Source organism: Candoia aspera, chromosome 3 (genome assembly GCF_035149785.1).
Source record: "Candoia aspera isolate rCanAsp1 chromosome 3, rCanAsp1.hap2, whole genome shotgun sequence".
Lineage (NCBI taxonomy): Eukaryota > Metazoa > Chordata > Lepidosauria > Squamata > Boidae > Candoia > Candoia aspera.
This window is the reverse complement of record NC_086155.1, coordinates 183,242,572-183,260,945: the sequence shown is the minus strand read 5'-3', so window position 1 is coordinate 183,260,945 and position 18,374 is coordinate 183,242,572. Positions and strand designations below refer to the sequence as shown.

The following is an 18,374-nucleotide window of genomic DNA, read 5'->3' as shown; positions in this document are numbered from 1 at the left end:
TCAGGCACATTGATTGGTCCCAGAAAGCCTTCTGACAAACATGATTTCATCTTTCATTGACAGTACTCCTCTCTTAGGCATTGCTGGGACAGTTGACAGCTAATTCCCTGCCATTTCTGTGCTTCTGTGGAAACCAAAATGCCTTTTAATCAGCAAATATGTGGCAAAGTTTCTTAAGGCACCTATGGATTTAAACACTTGTTAGCCACCAATTTCCTTCAAGTTTTCTTAATCAGGTGTCAGAAATTCTCCTGGGAAAGCTTCTATACTGGGGAAAGTGTTGTGCTGTATCTATTTAGTAGCACTCTGCAATGCTGGAATGATTGTTAAATATAAAACAAGCAGATTTACTTAATGGTTTTTGGAGATTTCATCTCAGGATGATTTCCAATTTCTTCTTTTACTCATGTGTGGCAAATTTTGTGGAATACATATGTATCAGCCTTGAATTCTTATGGTTCAGAAATTATCTGAGATGGCATAAACTTCTTCCTGCCATTTATCCTGAATTAATCATTGTGGGATAATAGTTCCTTCCTGGTTTCTCACGATGAATCAGTGTTTTACAAATAATGATTTGGGGAGGACAAGGTTGGGAAGAGCTGCTGCCTTAGATCGTTTTTTTTAACTGGTGGTATCAGCCTTTTCCAAACTTGTACCCACTAGAAGTATTAGACTTCAACTCCCATAAACTGAGAAAGTCCAGCAAGGTCACTTAGCTGGCCAAGGATAATGGGAGCTGAAATCTAGCTCATTTGGATAACACCAGATTGGGGAAGGATAGATTACATAACTCATGGAGAGAACTATATCAACAGCTATTATCTAAAGTACAGTAGGGAAACTCCAGGTCCTATTCCCCTCATTTAAATTCTTGGCTCACTGGAGCAGGAATGGCCAAGGTTTATATATTCTGAGTGACAGGCAAATAAATTGTCCTGTGTTTTCATTCAGTCTGCAGAAAGAGAATTTGCTTTAGATTGCTTTTCAAAGAAGTGGAAAATTTTGAAGAAAATCCCATGGGTGGAAGGTAGAATTCTTTAGATATGATGTAGCCAAGCTATGCACATGTAATACTGCAGTTAAATCCTGAGGAATGACGTCCTGAAGGAATTTCTCTCATGGATCTTTTTCCATTGCAGTGCTGTTCTCACCTCTAGTGGGAAATCCTGCCCAAGACAACTCGTTGGAGGATTTCTCCTACCCTTGAAAAAACAAAAATCAGATAAATTGCCTGCTCAATTCCTCTGTCCACAGACTGGATGGAGAACTTTAAAAGGCCTCTTACTCCTGGTATTCCAGAAGCATGATCAGTGGATGTATTTAAATTCACCCCAGCCTGGCCAACAAATGTGGAAGTCACATTCTCTCACATCTGGAAAGCACCAAGTTGAAGAGATGTTGGGCGACATGGATCTTTGTTCTCATTTATTTATTGAGGAAAATGTGGTTCTGTAGGGAGGAGGGTGAGGAGACTCCCAAACTGGGTGGTTTTCATTACTTTTTTTTAAAATAACAATAGGATGTAATGGCTACGGTTGAGTCCTTTGGACTCGAGGGGGAGGGGATTTGACTTTATGGAGGCGCTCCCGCTTTATCGTCGTTTACGAGCAGCGAAGCGCAGGAGAGGAGGACCAACGGGGTGGAGGGGGGAAGAGAGAGAAACGGGGGAGAAGGGAGGGAGCGCTCCAAGGGCGGAGCTCGGAAGGCAAAGAACTAGATAAATAGAGAGTCCTCGGCTGAGAACGAGGAGAACTTGTCCGGGCAGAGAGCAGGTCAGCACCGCGGACAGAGGCACCCAGCAGCCACGCCGTCGCCCTTCCGGCTTTGCTCTCGCCCCACGTCGCCCAACACTCGCGCCATGACCGCGGAGGCTTACCTGCAAGGAGCGGTGGTCTCGGCAAGCCAGTTTTTCGCGATCTGGCGCCATTACGACGCCGATGGTGATTGATTGCAGCATTGCCCCATGCTTCTCACCCCGTCGGGCTCGGAACTAAAGGCGGGGGTGGGCGGGGGCGGGGGTGGAGTGGAGGAGGTCTGAGAGCGCTCAGCTGCCAAGCTAGGCGAGGGAGTCGGCATCCTCCAACTTGCTCTGCTGTAAGCAGGAAACTTTGTCGGGCGCCAGTTACAACTTTTACCTCCTAGTCTGAAACGAAGGGAACGTTTGAGATACCGGCATTTTCGAGAGGACGGGAGCGGACCAGCTTCCGAGCGGCCGGTCGCTCGCTCCGGGGGCCTTGGGACTCCTGCCGTAGCCATCGCTCGGCGGCTGGAAGCCTCTAAAAGTCCAAAGCGCCTCCCATAAAACCCAGTCACGCAATCTAGAAGGATACCGAGCATTCTTTTTCTCGGGGAGGATGAAACCAAGCCTGCACCCTCCAAGTATTTTCCCAAGTCTCGTTGCACTCAATGGGACTTTGGTCTAAACACGGGATTGCGTTGTTAGCCTGCTTAGACAGGTCGGGAAGTATCGCTGTTTACCAGCAGGGAGGAAGGAGAGGAACCCTTAGAGCTGTAATCCCTATGTTCTCTCTCTCCGTGTTACAGGCAATGGATACATGGATGGAAAGGAACTGCAGAGTTTTATCCAAGAGCTGCAGCAGGCACGAAAGAAAGCTGGATTGGTAGGTAAAGATGGGGCTTTTTCCTTCTTTTGTAAATATAATAGTAATAGTAAAACCGCCCAGAGTTGCTGGGAGTTGGGTGGCATATAAATTTAATCTAAAAATAAATAAATTATTATTATTATTAATAATAATAATAATAATAATGAATTCCAGTAACCAAGCTCCAGGAATGGATGACTAGGACCATGTACATATTTGGCCATGCACTTATCAGCTTAAATGCAAATGGCTAAAACTGGACAAATGCAAAAGTTGCGGCCCAAAATTCTGGACTCAAGCTAAATCATCCCTCTACTAGAGCACTCCATCTTTGGGTTGATATTATAGACCTTACTGCATTGGTTGTAAAGAAATGTTCACTTGCACTTTGTGTTTCAGTGTGGATAAAGGAATAGGTAGCTGGACATAACCTTACTATGTAGGCTGAAATATGTTTCTGCCCCTTGGTGGCTGAGAAGCAGATCTGCACAGTATACACAGACACTCATGCACACGCAGAGATTCCCATATGCACACTCTCACACACATGCACATTTATTTGGTGTTGAAGAATTGGGATCATTAGGACTTCACCTAGTCTAAGGTAGATGTTGAAAACGCTTTCTAGAAAGAAAAATTAGAAATAAAATTTGGTGTTATTTGATATTTTAAAAAGTTGTTGAAGTTATTGACACTAGGAGCTTATAATATGTTTTTATGAATATTGCTGGGAATTATTCTTTTGGGGCAAGGTTTATCTGCAACAGCTCCCCTCATACTGAGACATCCTAGAGATGAGTTAGGATTACAACTCCTAGGATGAATATCTTGGCTGAGAATTGTTTGTCACTGTCATATTATAGCTAGATCATGGTGTCAGTTTAGGGAAGGAGGCTTGTTGAGAATTCACTTTCTGTTGGAGTTTATATCTAATTAATAAGTGCCCAGTAAAATGATCACAGTATGAACATAGCTTGGTGTTAACATTTAATCATTAGCTAGTTGCATGGCTGCAATTAGTTGCAGAGTCAATTTCATTCATGCCTCCATTCATTGCTCTAAGATCTGGATACCTTTGTCCCATTTCAGATTTTCTTAAATTATAGGGAGAATGGAAAAAGCTCCCTTCACCTCCTCCTCCTCTTCTTTTTGTTTCACTTTCCAATACCATGTGTACAAAAATTCAAGTGCAAATGTATTAAGAAGCCAAGCACTGATAACTCCAAGTGCTCACCATTACATTGATAAATAAGATTATAAGTGAGGATATATAGATTATTCCATATTCATAAGACTTAAGAAAATTTTGCAGGACCATCAATACATGCTCATCAATTGTACTAATTTTATACCTCCCGATAGCAATATGTTTCTCTTCAGGATCTATGAGAATCCTGTGTCATTAATCTGCACTGCACATTTAAACCATGATTCTTTAGTTCAACTGAGTATGGATTGTTGATTGAAAAGTTACATTAATGATTGTATTATTTTTATTTATCTTGTTGCCAAGTATATTTCTGCATAAAACTATAAACAGCTTGCAAGTAATAAAAAAGAAGCACAATAAAAACAGTGACATTAAATGTTAACATAAACCAAATAGCATAAAATAATAGTAATAGTAATAATAATAATGAAATCTTCCTGTATTGGGTATCCTGTATTCCTGTATTGCCTGGTATTGTGCAAGATTTGTCTTAAGTCCCATAGAATTTAGTGGGATTTAGTTTTATATAAGCTTTCACAGTAGTGCACGCAACTTGTTTGATCTCAGGCACACTTTGCTGGGAATCCACTCCTTAAAACCTAGTGGTCTATCTGGAGTGAGTATCATTGGTTCAGGAAATATGAGTGGTAACATTCACTGATCAAGGAACAATTGCCCTATATCGGAGGCACATTTCATTTATGCCAGGAGTCTTAGGGACACCACAGACTATGCTGACCTTTAGTTACAGTAAATGGTCTTTCAGCATTCACATACTCTCAGTATTCAGTACTGTGTAACTGACAAGTAAGGGTATTACCTGTTTTTATATATTCATGTCTTTGTCTGAGATTGTCAGCATTCACATGCATCATATGTTGCTCATTGGTAGTAACATATACTATAACTACATGTCGACTCTAAACATAGTTACGCCTAGGGCTAACCCACTAAAATCATAGGGAACACTAACCAGCTTAATGTAGCATGGCTTAATGTAGATTCACCCCAAGGGAAAAAACGAGCTTTTACAGTGTACCAGCCGCACCGAGTGCAGATTAAACCTTCCCACTGCCCCCATTCTGAACAGAAAGGAAATAAATGTTTTCCCAGGAAACTGGGTGAACACTTCTGATTGTACTCTGCTGTGCTGATGGTTTCATCGTTTCCTTGTGCTTCAGCATGGCATAACTTGTGCCAATATCTGGTTGTGGATTGTGGATGATTAGTTTATGCAAAAGAGAGGATCATTTGGCAATGGGCTGATCCACCCTCTCTGGGTTACTTCTATTGCTGTGTGCATTTAGAAGTAGGTCTGAATGGATATTCTCACCCACCTTCTGCATACTTAGTTGAACACATACGGCTGAGGGGGTCTAACTCCCTTTCTGGAACACTCATCATAAGGGGTCTGTCTCCCTAACTGGAACACTTTTCACACATTTTGTCAAGAGACGCAAAGCTCTTTTAAAAAGGAATACCTTGAAAATGTGAAAATGACAAGACTATACAGTAGTGACTACTATTCATTATAGCTAGATAGAACAAGAATCCTGATTTTGTTGTTGTTTGTTTATTTAAATCTTAATCTGAAATTTAACCGAAATCTGAACAGAGATTATTCACTTCATAAATTAATTTCTCAGCCATTCATGAACTTAATTTTTATCAAGATACCTCTGACTGTGACTATTCTTGATGAATTAGGCTGCACCTTTTCTTTTTTAATGAGGTTGGCCTCAGTCTACTTTGCAGAGCAATAATTCATTGCTTTGGAATTTGGGCAGACCTTTCTGCGATGGATTGTGCTCTTGCTTCCTATTTGACTTTTCTTAAAAAGATAACCAACGTGCTTTATATTTACAGGGCTTAACCCCAGAAATGAAAACTTTTGTGGACCATTTTTCAAAGAGTTCTGATGGAAAAATAGGAATTGTAGAGGTAAGATTGCTTCTTTTACTGCGGTAATTTATATGTATCAGTCACAGCTGATTATATATATATGTATGTATGTATGTATGTATTCTCCTTTCTGTTCAGAATGGGGACAGTGGGAAGGTTTAATCCACACTCAGTGTGGATAGTAGTGAAAACTATATACAGTATATATTAGTGTGGTAGTAGTGGTTATCATTAGTGAAATACAAAATTATACAACCACCTCCTTTGGAGGGGAAGTCTTGAGGCTGCTAGTATGAGGCCCAATCAGATTATAATTCTCTAGTCTGAGGGTGGAAAGGAAGTGGTACCATTCATATCATCTATTTTTTTTTTCTATTCAGCTGTTCCCATTCTGAAGTGAATTCATTTCTCAGTTGCATGTCATCTTGAGATGATTTTATAAAATAGTAGTGGGGAGGTGGTGGATTGAATTTGTCCTGATATACTGTATATTCAATCAATATTTCTGAGCAATCTCTATGAACCCTTAGCTGTGTGTCTCTACTTGCCATTCATGAAAGTTGACATTAGTAAGATTTCATCACAAACTAAAAGAGGAGAGAGTTGATACCATTTACTCCCTTTCAAAATATTAGTATAATTAAAGCTTTCATCATATCTTGATGAGCATAAATTTAAATCTGTGTTCCCCAGTCCAGTATGGTAGCTTGCTTTGGGATTTGCTTTGTTCAAGCAAAAACAGGAAGTATGTTTTTTGAAGAAATCCAGAGGAGAGTATTTAAGAGGATGAGAATTATTTTCTGATAAACCATGGAAAGATATAAGACCATTTTAGTTAGATATATATTCAGGGTGCAGTAATAATCAAGACAGATGATCTTCTCGGGACCACAAGATGGTTTGAAAGAGACCATCTTACAAAGTTTGTGACCTTTCTTGGGGATCTGTTTCAGACAGTGGAGTTTCATCTCTTGGCCATTGCTGCATGACAAAGTGAGGTATCTGCGTTCCTTCAGCAGCTGATGGACCACAGTAACTGTAGACAGAGTAGTTAGGCTGATGAGAATTTGAGTCCAAAAACATCTGAAAGGAAAATAGGCTTCTGACCCTTGCCATACAATAATGACCAAGGATTGACCAACTATTCCATGACATTTATAAAATGAAAAGGCTAAATACACATATTGTCCCAAGTCAAAACAAAACCAATCACATTAGGACTCCTATCATTTGATACTTCCAGTTTAGTGCTGTGATAGTTCAATATATTAGATACAAAAGAAATTACCCATGGATTGTACCTGGTATTCACAGACTACTATATAGGTGTGTGAACTTTTTCCTGTTTCCTTCTGGGAACCTAGTGCAGTAAATCCTATTTTTACTTAGAACAATAAATTTAAATAGAATTTAAATGTTTTTTTTTTCTCCAGCTTGCTCAGATACTGCCAACAGAAGAAAACTTCCTATTATTCTTTAGATGCCAGCAGCTGAAATCTAGTGAAGACTTCATGCAGGTAATCCATATAAATCTTCTCTTGCAAAAAATTACGTTGCCAAGGTGGAAAACTTTGCATATGGATATATGCAATTTTTTCCCAGTAGTTACTTTCTCAATTCCAGACATGGCGAAAGTACGACAGTGACCACAGTGGGTATATTGATGCTGAAGAGCTTAAGGTAAGGCAATCTTTATAATAATTTCTTAGATGTATGGGCCATTCTATATCAAAAGTATTTGCAGGAAGAAGCTGTGAAAACAACAAAACAAACAAGTTTTAAAACATAGAAGCCGTACAACACAGATGTACTGATTTATTTTCCCCACCCAACCACTCAAAAGAGTTTTTGGAAGCATTGGCTTTTGTTTTTATAGGTCTGAAGAGTGAGTAAATTTATTGATTTTGATAGTAGCAGGGATCTATCAAAGATGTTTCTCTTTACATCTTTTTCCCTGAACCTAATACAAAGAAAGCATTACTAGGCTGCATTTTGGGGCATTTCAGGGAACCCACACTCCCATTCCCCAGCTATCCTAGCTAGTTCAATCAATACAAATAATCATGAAGGAATCTAGAAGTATCTGGAAGGCTACGTGTTTTGCCAAACACTGTTGCAAGAGAGTTCATGGGAAGTCGCTCTCTTTGAAGTAGATGGTCTGAGCCATTGATGTTAGACCAAAGAGTTTATATCTATGCTGTGCTGTTTCTGTCCCCACTATACAATACCAGCAACAGTAAATGTAATAATAATTGCAAAAAGGAACACTTGCACAGAATTCAACTACAAATTGCTTTAGTGCTGAATGTTTGCCAGCATCACTTCAATGTCTCCAGACAACTGTTTCTGGATTGTACCATTGTTCTTGGACTGACTCCTTCTGAGTGGATTGCAGAAATAAATATTGTCCGCACGGGAAAGCAATAAAAAACAGAAAGCTGAACACCAGGGAGATAGGCCTTAGTTCAAATTTCTTAAGAAATGCTTCTTTCTATATGAAGGTAAGGTATTCATTTGTGTAATTACTTCTTCCTGGCGTCTGAAGAAGTACAGCCTAGGAATTTATTTATTTTTACTAAAGATATTTTGCCTTTCAGCCAAATTTAAAACCATAAACATATAATAAAGCAGTGATAAAAACAATATGATATAAAATTAACAAATAAAAACACTACATGCAGCCTAGCACTTCTTAAAGTCCTAAGCCAAATAAAGCCAAGATATATAAATAAGTTTTTCGTATACTATAGTAGATGTCAAGAGAGCCAGTTTGGTGTAATGGTTAAAGCTTCTGGCTAGAAACCAGGAGACTGTGAGTTCTAGTACCACCTTAGGCACAAAGCCAGCTGGGTAACCTTAGGCCAGTCACTTTCTCTCAGCCCTAGGAAGCAGGCAATGGCAAACCACTTCTGAAAAATCTTGCCAAGAAAACTGCAGGGACTTGTCCAGGCAGTCTCTGAGAATCAGACACAGATTGAACAAAAGGTGATGTCAACTGGTATAAAGTTCTACAACAATGGGTGACTACTGTACTAAGAAGGCCTACAGCCAAATTGCTTTCCCAAGCATAGACACACAAGTATCATCAGATCCCATCAGATCTTCCAGAAGAGGTATGCTAAGGAACTCATCTGCTAGGGAGCTACACTTGGAGGGGCCCAGGAGGTGGGCCTTTTCTACCATGGTGTGCACCTCATGGAACATCCTATCCCCGAAGTGAGGCTGGCTCCATTCCTATTGATTTTCCAGAAGTCCCTCAAAACCTGGTTATGCTATCAGGTCTGGTGGCCTAAGGGACCAGCAAGATACTGAGGTGGCTCCATTATTGTTAACATCTGGTGCCCTCTCTTAGCCTTTAATTGCAATTTTTAATTTTTTTCTGGAAAATAATTGTTTTTTATATATTACTGTTTTATAGTTTTATTGTATGCTGCCCTGAATCACTTTTTCATGAGATGAGCAGCCATATAAATTTGATAACTAACTAACTAAATACGTAGGGCATTCACTATTGATTGCAGAGGTGGACAGATTATATTGAGTTATGTTTTGAACACTGTCGGAGACAATCTAAGGAAATCCTCACAGATTATATGCTGTTTTTGACCTTAAAACCTCTCCAAAGTTTTCTCAGATAGAATAATCAGAATATTCTTGGCTTCTGTTTAGCCAGAACATGACCAGCCTAGAACAGTCTGGATGAATTTCCAACACATTTTCCCATTTGTGCACATTCCTATCAAAAAGCAAAAACACTCCCAAGAATAATACTAAGAAAGAAATTTAGAACAGGCACATGTGTTTTTTGTGATAGCCTTCATAATTCCCCAGCTCTCAAAACTTCTAGCTTAATAAAGAATTTTATCATGTCACTAAAGTAGGGCAACTGGCTGCCCTTCTGGGAAATAAAGTTTTCTTGCAAGGTCAGAAAAGCAACTTGTGCTTTTTCTTCAGCTTACTAATTGATTATGGAACCTGCATTTAAAAGCACAGGCACTGTCAGAACTGAGTGATCAGGGATGGGAAGCCTGTAGCCTTAGGGTCACACAGAGCCCACGGCCCAATTTGAACAAACTTTTGAAGGGCCAAGGCTTCTCCTAAGAGCTTGATGTCCCTTTCCCAAAAGCTGTTGCTTGGAAGGGGGAGAAGCCAATACCAGAGAAAAACAGGAGGGTTTGATGAGAAATGGCCTTATCCACATTAGCTCTGACCTCACCTACTGCTTATCTCAGTCATGCCCAGCCTACAGCCATGGCTTTCGTTACCTAAAGGGATTCCCATCCTTACATAAAGTTCTATGCAGAATACCAAACTCATTCAAATGACAACATTTAGAAACCGAAGAAGCACTGTGTTTAGCAAACAAAATTATACCTTCAAGTTGAGGACCAGTTGATGGGGAAGCACTAAAGCAGGGCTCAGTAGCCCATGGGTCACATGCCCCCTTCCCCTAACATTTGGCTGCAAAATGCTCCTGAACCTACATAATCCCTGTTGATCTGATGTGTTTTTCCCAGCCCGGTGCTCTTCAAATGGTTGAGAATTGTGGGAATTATAGTCTTATTATATCTGGAGGCCACCAGGCTGGAGAAGGTTATCCTGTGACCAGCTAGATTTGATGGTCTCTATTCTCCCTAAGTGGAGCTCAGTTCTCTGTGATTTCAGGGATGCATTCCCTGAAATTTGCAACGTACAATAACATAAGTGGTTGGGAATTGCATTTTTCCAGGATGTTTTTTTTCAACTTCCCATTCTAGCCCAGAATTATAGTATTTCCTGGGGGCCTCTCACACATGTACTAACCAGGTATGACCTTGCTTAACTTTTTGAGATCAGGTTTAGCTATATATGGCCACCTGCTGTAGATGAAACTTTTATAAACATTAACCCAAAGCTTTTTCTAAAATCTACTTGAGCTTAACCCTAACCATACCTCCCAATCCATTTCATGCTGCATTCATTGCACCAATATTAATTTATATGTCTTCATCTAATTTCATTCTCCTCCCTCCCTTCATATGCCAATAAAACACAGATTTATAGGGAAATTCATGATTACTTAGAAAGAAGACCTATTAAGGTCAATGATTCTTACACCCAAGGAAGTATGAATTAGGATTGCAACCTTTATGCTTTAATAGAAAAAAAGAAAGAAAATGTTATTTTTCTATTCATAATTAACCAGAAGAAAAAGATCTTATCCTGCAAGTGGATAGGATAAAGCATTGCTTTTTGACATATTCATTTTGTTTCAGAGCTTTTTGAAAGATTTGCTACAGAAAGCAAACAAGCAGATTGATGATTCAAAGCTATCGGAATACACAGATATTATGGTAAGAGCTATACTATTACTTTCTAGGAATAAATTGCCCTTGCCCCATTTTAAGATACACAGAACCTAAAGTAATATCTCATCACTGTATTTGGACCCTGACACCTCACTCTTCGAGTTACGATTTAGTTGGCCCCATAGGGTTCATAAACTCTGGGCAACAAAAGAAAAACTCAGATGCCCAGCTGAACAAAGCCAGCTAAAGAAATCTAGCAGGCTCATCTGTAATGCAGGCCCATTTCACATGTACGAGAACAGTCCTCTACCACCTTACTGCATTTCAGATGCATGGATTCAACTCCCAGAATTGTCTGCAATGGCCATCCCAGCTGGGAAATCTGGGAGTTGAGGGCACCCGGTTAGGAAAGTCTGCTCTAGAAGTCTTTTGGAGATAAGAAATTGAAACTCAAGAGTTTCATGCCATGTATTGCATACACATAAAATAGCTCCAGATGTAGTAATGATCCATGGCTGTACCAACTGCCATTACCTTGGTAAAATTTTGGCATAACCAGCCTCAGAAGAGTGGGCTTGGGGAGATGGGGGTGGGGAATGCCATTGTAGTTACTGTAGAGCAGTTATTTTGAATCTCTATCTTTGGTTTTTTTTGGGGGGAGGATAAATAGTAAATTTAGTTTCAACCATTTAATTCTTACATTTATGCAGCATTTAAATTAATTTTTATCCAACTTTCCTTTGCTGACATACACGTAAAGTGGCTCACAATTCTTAACTAGTAAGAAAAACTTCTTAGAAAAGTCAGACTAAAAGATTGCATTGCAAAGTGTTTTTCCCTGAAAAGAATGAGCTTGGATCTGATGGAGGCTTTGAAGTGAGAAGATGATAGCCAACAGTTCTCCCTGCATAACCCCCCATGCTTTCCTGGAGATCTTCCAGGCTTTCAGAAATGGACCCCAAGTGTGCAGAACTCCAACACTAGGATTTTGGATCCAACCTAATCAAAACAAAATGTAAAAGGAGATGTAAAAGCTGCTGCAGAATAAGATATAGTAAAGGGTTTTTTTAATCCATTCAATTCTGTCTGATTAAATTAAAATTAAATTAAAAGGCCTGAGACCCAACCATTTTCAAATAGGTGAGCTGACAATGGCTTCATGGGAGGCTTCTCTGTTGCATTGGTTAGCATATTCCCCAGACATAAGAGGACTATGCTTTTAGTTAAATGATTTTGTTGATTTTTCAATTCAAAAAAATTATAGACTATAAATTAATTTTTTCAGCTCAAGATGTTTGATGAAAACAATGATGGAAAGCTGGAACTGACAGAAATGGCCCGGTAAGAATATTTGGAGAAGAAAGTAGAAAATTTCATCAATTGGTAGGGGAACATGACACAACGTGGGTGGGCAACGGGAATGTCTTTACAATGCTGGTAGTTAGTACAAACTGCAAAAGCCAATGCTGTAGGATGTGCTGGATTGGTCCCTCCAAGGATAAACTGAGTGGTCCATCCTTGGATGGGAAAGGTCAACCCACACAAGCAATTATCAAAATGTCTGCATCCAGTGCTTCTCTGATGTTGGGAAGAAGAGGGGAAGGAGGCCTTCCAAGAGAAGAAACGAATTCACAGCACTTCCAGGCCCAGTTAGCAATATCCTCCTCTTCTCGCAGCAGTTCTCTTATCATTCATTCATATATATATATATATATATATTTCTCCCAAATACTATTCTGTTTCTCCATCCCTACTTAATTCTATGCTTGTTATAAATAGGCATTTTTAAAAAAATGTCTTGAATTTTGTCTACAAAATACAGGAGTTTTCAGCTCATTTGACTCTTTCTCAGCATTTGTTATCTTTAAAGATAGTCAATCATACTGTATGTGTGCAAAATGTTTTGGAATCAAAGTATTTGAACTAGAAACAGTTTCAGTTTGAAATGCTCACTTTTGAGTTCAACCAGCTGTTCACTGAAGAAATGGCCTGAGCTGGAAATAGCTTCATTCCTAGTGGAAAACACCTGCATGAAACATTGATGTTTTCAACTTGAAATAACTCTAACAAACAGGATATGGATTGTTTTGAGCTCAGAACATTTCAAATCTGAAATGATTTGGTTACCTCTGTTCTCTGTTTCTTTAATCACTAACGAATTGTTCTGAATTACTCTCGTTTTCTCCCAAGGTTACTCCCAGTACAGGAAAACTTCCTCCTTAAATTTCAGGTATGCATGTTTAAATGTGTTCTATATATTCCTATACTGATACCTTGATTTGTTTCTGTTCTAATATTTGTCCTTCTTTTGAACATTAGGGTGTTAAAATGTCTGCAAAGGAATTTAATAAAGCCTTCGATACATTTGATTCAGTAAGTAGGATTGTTTTTAAACGAAGCCTGTCAGCCAAGTTTTTCAATGCATTTCTGAGCTGAAACAAGTCAATGAAAGCTGCAGAAACGAACAGTAGGAAAGCACAAGTGCTATTTTTCTTTTCAGGATGGGAATGGTTACATAGATGAACATGAATTAGATGCTTTGCTAAAAGATCTCTGTGAAAAGAACAAAAAGGTAATTCTAAGATTTCCATGTAAATTGGATTTAGTGGGCTTTTTCTTTTCCCATGCCAGTTCAAGTAGTTCTTCTGAAATACACTATATTCAGAATTCTGGGTACAAGAGAATGAAATCATATATGTGATGCCAGACAGCCTAGTTTACTCCTACATGAACTCAGTTCGCATCACTGCTTTAGTAAAACAGCCACCATTTCTCTGAGATGTGTCCCCAGGCTGAGCAGCATAGGAGCTGCCATACCTTCTTCCTGCTTTGAACTGAATACCTATTAACAATGAACTTTGAAAAGGGACACACAATGCCCTGCCTTAACCAATGACAAAAATAGCCACTCTTTCCCCAAAGCCTCTTCCACGGTTTCTTTCAAGCAACCCACAGGAAGCCGCAATTAACCATATTCCCTCAGAGGACCATAAATGTCAAACAAGAAGCCCAGATCTAGCAACACCACTGGTAGTTAATTAGTAGTAAAATGGTAGGGAAAATGCCTTTAGTGACAAAAGAATGGAATCACAGCTGCCTGTGTGGTACAGAGTCACTCCTGGGGCTGGGTTCACATAGCCTGCTACGGTGAGGGTCAGCATCCCATAGTCAATAGGCGGTATGCAGCTTCCCAGACCAAAATTCAGTAGTAAAACAGTGACTTTTGTTCTTTTCCCCCCTAAAAGTACTTTCTTTTACAAGTTTTGCAGACATAATTTTGAAAATGTGTGCAGGAAGCATGTCAGGTTTAACACAAATGTTTTGATTTGATTGCCCTGCCCCAGAAATTCAGCCTTTCTCACTCCGTGGCATCGCATCACTGGCTGCTCCCACTGTGACCCTTTAGAGGCAAATTAAAGAAACAAACAAACAAACACACAGATAAATCACCCTCAGCTGCCCAAGGACCATTGCACCAAGCAGTGGTTTTTCTCAGCCACTGACTTTTCTTATAAACCACAGCTGGGTGGGTTTATGGCTTGCACTGAACCATAAAGCATGGGTTATAATCCACAATGGCTGAACTCATATTAACTATACTAAAAGCAGACAGTATTTTTGTTTAGCGCAACACATAAATACAATCCCAGAAATACAGGGAACGGCTTCTCACTCTCACAAACTTCTCTAAACTGTCTCCCTTCAAGCGGCTTGGACTAGAACTGCACCTTCTTCCCAACCACGTCAGTGTAAATTTGGGAAATGCAATTCAGTGCTACTGAAGGATGTCAAGTCGAGAGGAATGACAACTAGTGACTTCAAAATGCATTTTCTTTTTTTAAAAACAGGAATTAGATATCAGTAACCTTGCAACCTACAAGAAGAACATTATGGCCTTGTCTGACGGAGGAAAACTTTACAGAACAGAACTTGCTCTCATCCTCTGCGCTGGGGAAAATTAGAGTCTGCCATCATTTCCACTCCAACCAGTGATATATTGTATCTTTAAAAACAAAAACAAAATTAACTGTGCACTATAAGGGAGTAGGCTTTACTTTCTTTTATACCTTGTAAATTTAAAATTGCATATAGATAATTAGCCAGGTTGTGTGGCACATTCTTTTCAGCTTGTTTCTACAATGTTCGTAATGTACAGCTTTTGTAACTAAAGAGGATGTCTTAATTATTTGGGCCAGTCTGTCAATACATTTACCAATAAACATGGCTGTGTTTTCATGAGACAAGGGAGAAGGTTTTAAGAGCGTGGCTGAGATTGGTATTGGCTAGGTCTCCATTAAGCAAATAGGCTTTTGACAATGTCAGAGAGAAACATGAGTTCCAAATCAATTTAGGAAGATGGTGGATTTCTTCTTTTTCTTTTTCCTTCCTTCCTTGTAAAGGAATGTAAGTCGTGGGAGGGAGGCTGTTGGAATCCAACAGAATCTTTTGGTGGCATCCATCTTCTAGAAAGTGGTGGTCAGCCTTTTTTGGCAAGTGTGCTACAGGTCAATCAGTCCAAAACGACTGGTCACCTCTTTTTAGGAGATACCTGAAACCATTGAGAAATGTTTAAGAAGTCCCTTATTTGCAAACCAGTTTTAGGTAAGAAAGGATTCGTGGGATAGAAGCATCGGCAGTGCTGTAGTCTACTTTGATCAGGCCAACTTCAGACATGTTATGTCTTTGCCCTGCAACTGTCTTAAATTCACTACCAAGGTCAACAGAGGCTCTGGATGTGAAGGTACTGAACACCCTGAGGAGCTTTTAAGCTTCCCTGATTGCCTGGCAAGAGCAACACTGTATTTTTACTGGACAAATGGCAGGTTTCTAATCAGTTAAAAGTAGATAATTAATACATAAATTTGCCTATTTTAATCTTTAGCATTTGTAAATGCTATGTCAGAGAATGTATCAGTCCGTTTTTCTAAAACTGTTTCCACATTTAGCAGAATAATTCTATCATTCTGTGTAATCTATAATTAAATTTAATATGCTAATATATTGGCAGCTAACTTGTCTATTTTTGATATTCTGTTCCGCCACAGGTAATAATAAAGCTACCCAATTGTATGCATCAATCCACAACCCAGCTAATTTTCAGATGCCCCAAATCCAGCAACCAGCCCACCCCCCATGCCCCACTTAATTAAGTTTACTACTTAATCAGGTCAGAAGGCCATTTTGTTCATTCCACTTCAAGCATTAACCATTTAAACAGTGGTAATTTGTATGGGCTTTGGATGTTTCAAAATACCTCTTTCAAAGGATTTGCATAATCCTAATATTTCAGCAGAAGGCAGCTTCATATGGCTATGGAACTGCTTAATTATTCACATTTAACAATACTGTTAAAGGTAAAGCTACAGTGAAATCTTTTTAGCTAACTGGTAAAATTATGCAAGACATCAATAAGTTGCTAGAACTTGATACATGATTATGGCTTTTGGAAAAGCTCATCTTATAGGATTCTATATTTATTTAGCAGTACAGGATCAATGCTCCTATTGATCAAAATATCAATCCTGGGTGACTCAAACATTACTCAAGAATCATCATCTATAATTGTCTACATATAAATGCCCTAATTTTTGCTAATACCACGTGGCTACAAAACTCACTGATATTTATTAGAGCAGCTGGTGCGCTGAACCTTCAGAAATCAGCCTAATGAATATTAATTACCATTTCACCCTAGTGTAGCTTATTATCATAAAATAAAGCACAAAGGGTGCATGTTATATTTTGCTGGGTGTTCCATCCCAACTCTTGAAAGAAAAAAAATCCTACTCCAAGAATGTGATCAACTCAAAAAGGAGTGGAAAGCATGAAGATAAAACTGATGGATTGTATAGCATGGAAGGTCTTCCATGAACAGAGACCCAGATAGGCAGGACAAAATTTGCTATCCTATCATATCCAGTCTTTCTCAATTGCATTGCTTGTTTTTGGTGTCATGTAGGGAAACACACTTTCATTTAAATTATGCACTCTAGAATAATCCCAGCACCCTTAGTTTTCCTTCTGTTAACAACAGCTTAGTGAGAGAAGACATGCTTGCCAGGTAAGTTTCCAAAGTCTATATACGGCCTCAGCAGGTAGGGCTGAGAAAGATTCCTGATGAAACCCTGGAGAGCTGTTGCCTATCAGCTTAAAATGAGGTGATAAATCTGTGGCCTTCAAACATTTTTGAACTCTATTACGGGCCATGATTATTGGAAGTGATGGAAACCGGCATCTGAAAACAAAGGAAGGCCAAATGTTTCTCCCCTATTTAGACAGTGCCAAGCTAGACAGAACAACAGTATGATACTGTACTGTATTTAAGTTATCAGGTGTCTCTTACATACTATTTGGTTTAGTTTAGTTTTCTACTAAGGCAATGACAATTATTGAGAATGGAGTCTGCTCCCTCCTGCCTAACCACATTCTGTTCTTGGTCTGTGACAAAGTTAGAATTCAGCAGTTGCCCATTAAAGCAGACACCAGCACGCACAGATTTCAATGCCCAATCCAGTCTACCCCCAATGCCCTGAGTACCAAATTAGAGGCAAGAGAACTATCATTCCCATCTGTTCCTGTAACTTCCAACAGATCATTCATGTTTCTGCCAAAATTCACAAATTTCAATCCAAAGACGTTTTCCAATAATCGTCAGCATCATAAAATCATGGCAGCACCAACTCAAGATGGCATGTGAATTTAATCCATTGCATCAGAGTGAGGTCTGCATGGTGTTTTTTGATCAAGGAGAATGTGATACAAACTGTCAAGTATTTTCAGGCACTTATAACCAGAATATTGTGTTATGGTCCCCTCTAGTGGACACTGCTCCTTCAATATTGTCAACATAAAATCAAGGTAAGATTGGGAGTGCCCATTTCTATACTAAATGTAGGAGTTCTCAGACTTACTCTCTCCTTCCTCTTCAACTTCTTTAATAAATGGTACAATATCTCCTTTAAGCAGACTGCAGCGTGATGTTTCCTCTAACTTAAGCAAACACGTCTTTCGCTTCCTTCACAGTAGATGTTTTTCAATATCTTCTTACCAATGCTATAGCTACAATAATGATATCATGTTATCATTGTAATTCAAATGCAATTCCTTCCGAAGGATTATGAACATGTCTGATTTTCATCTGGTATGAACATCAACTGAAAAGGCAGTGTACTGTCTCACAAGCCTGATATTACATGGTAGTACTGTCATACCAAACTGCCTGATACAAAGGCAACTCGCATTCAAGCGTCTTACGATTCTAGAACTAGAATTCAAACAAGAGAGAAATCCACATTCTAAAGTTAGGCTGCTGGCCGTAAAAAATAATATATCAAACTAAACTCATGAATACATTAACATTTAATAATT

The 18,374-nt window shown here is 39.1% G+C and overlaps 1 protein-coding gene across 1 annotated transcript; it reads left to right on the top strand.

Annotated features, from left to right (window-relative positions):
- The first annotated feature begins 1,740 nt into the window (after positions 1-1,740).
- LOC134494349 (calbindin) lies at positions 1,741-16,018 on the top strand. The gene is made up of 11 exons (XM_063299467.1): positions 1,741-1,943; positions 2,548-2,624; positions 5,683-5,757; positions 7,152-7,235; positions 7,342-7,398; positions 10,974-11,051; positions 12,292-12,347; positions 13,197-13,236; positions 13,326-13,379; positions 13,507-13,578; positions 14,855-16,018. The coding sequence occupies exons 1-11, from the start codon at positions 1,862-1,864 to the stop codon at positions 14,966-14,968; spliced, it is 789 nt and encodes a 262-aa protein (XP_063155537.1). The 5' UTR covers positions 1,741-1,861; the 3' UTR covers positions 14,969-16,018.
- The last annotated feature ends 2,356 nt before the right edge of the window (positions 16,019-18,374 follow it).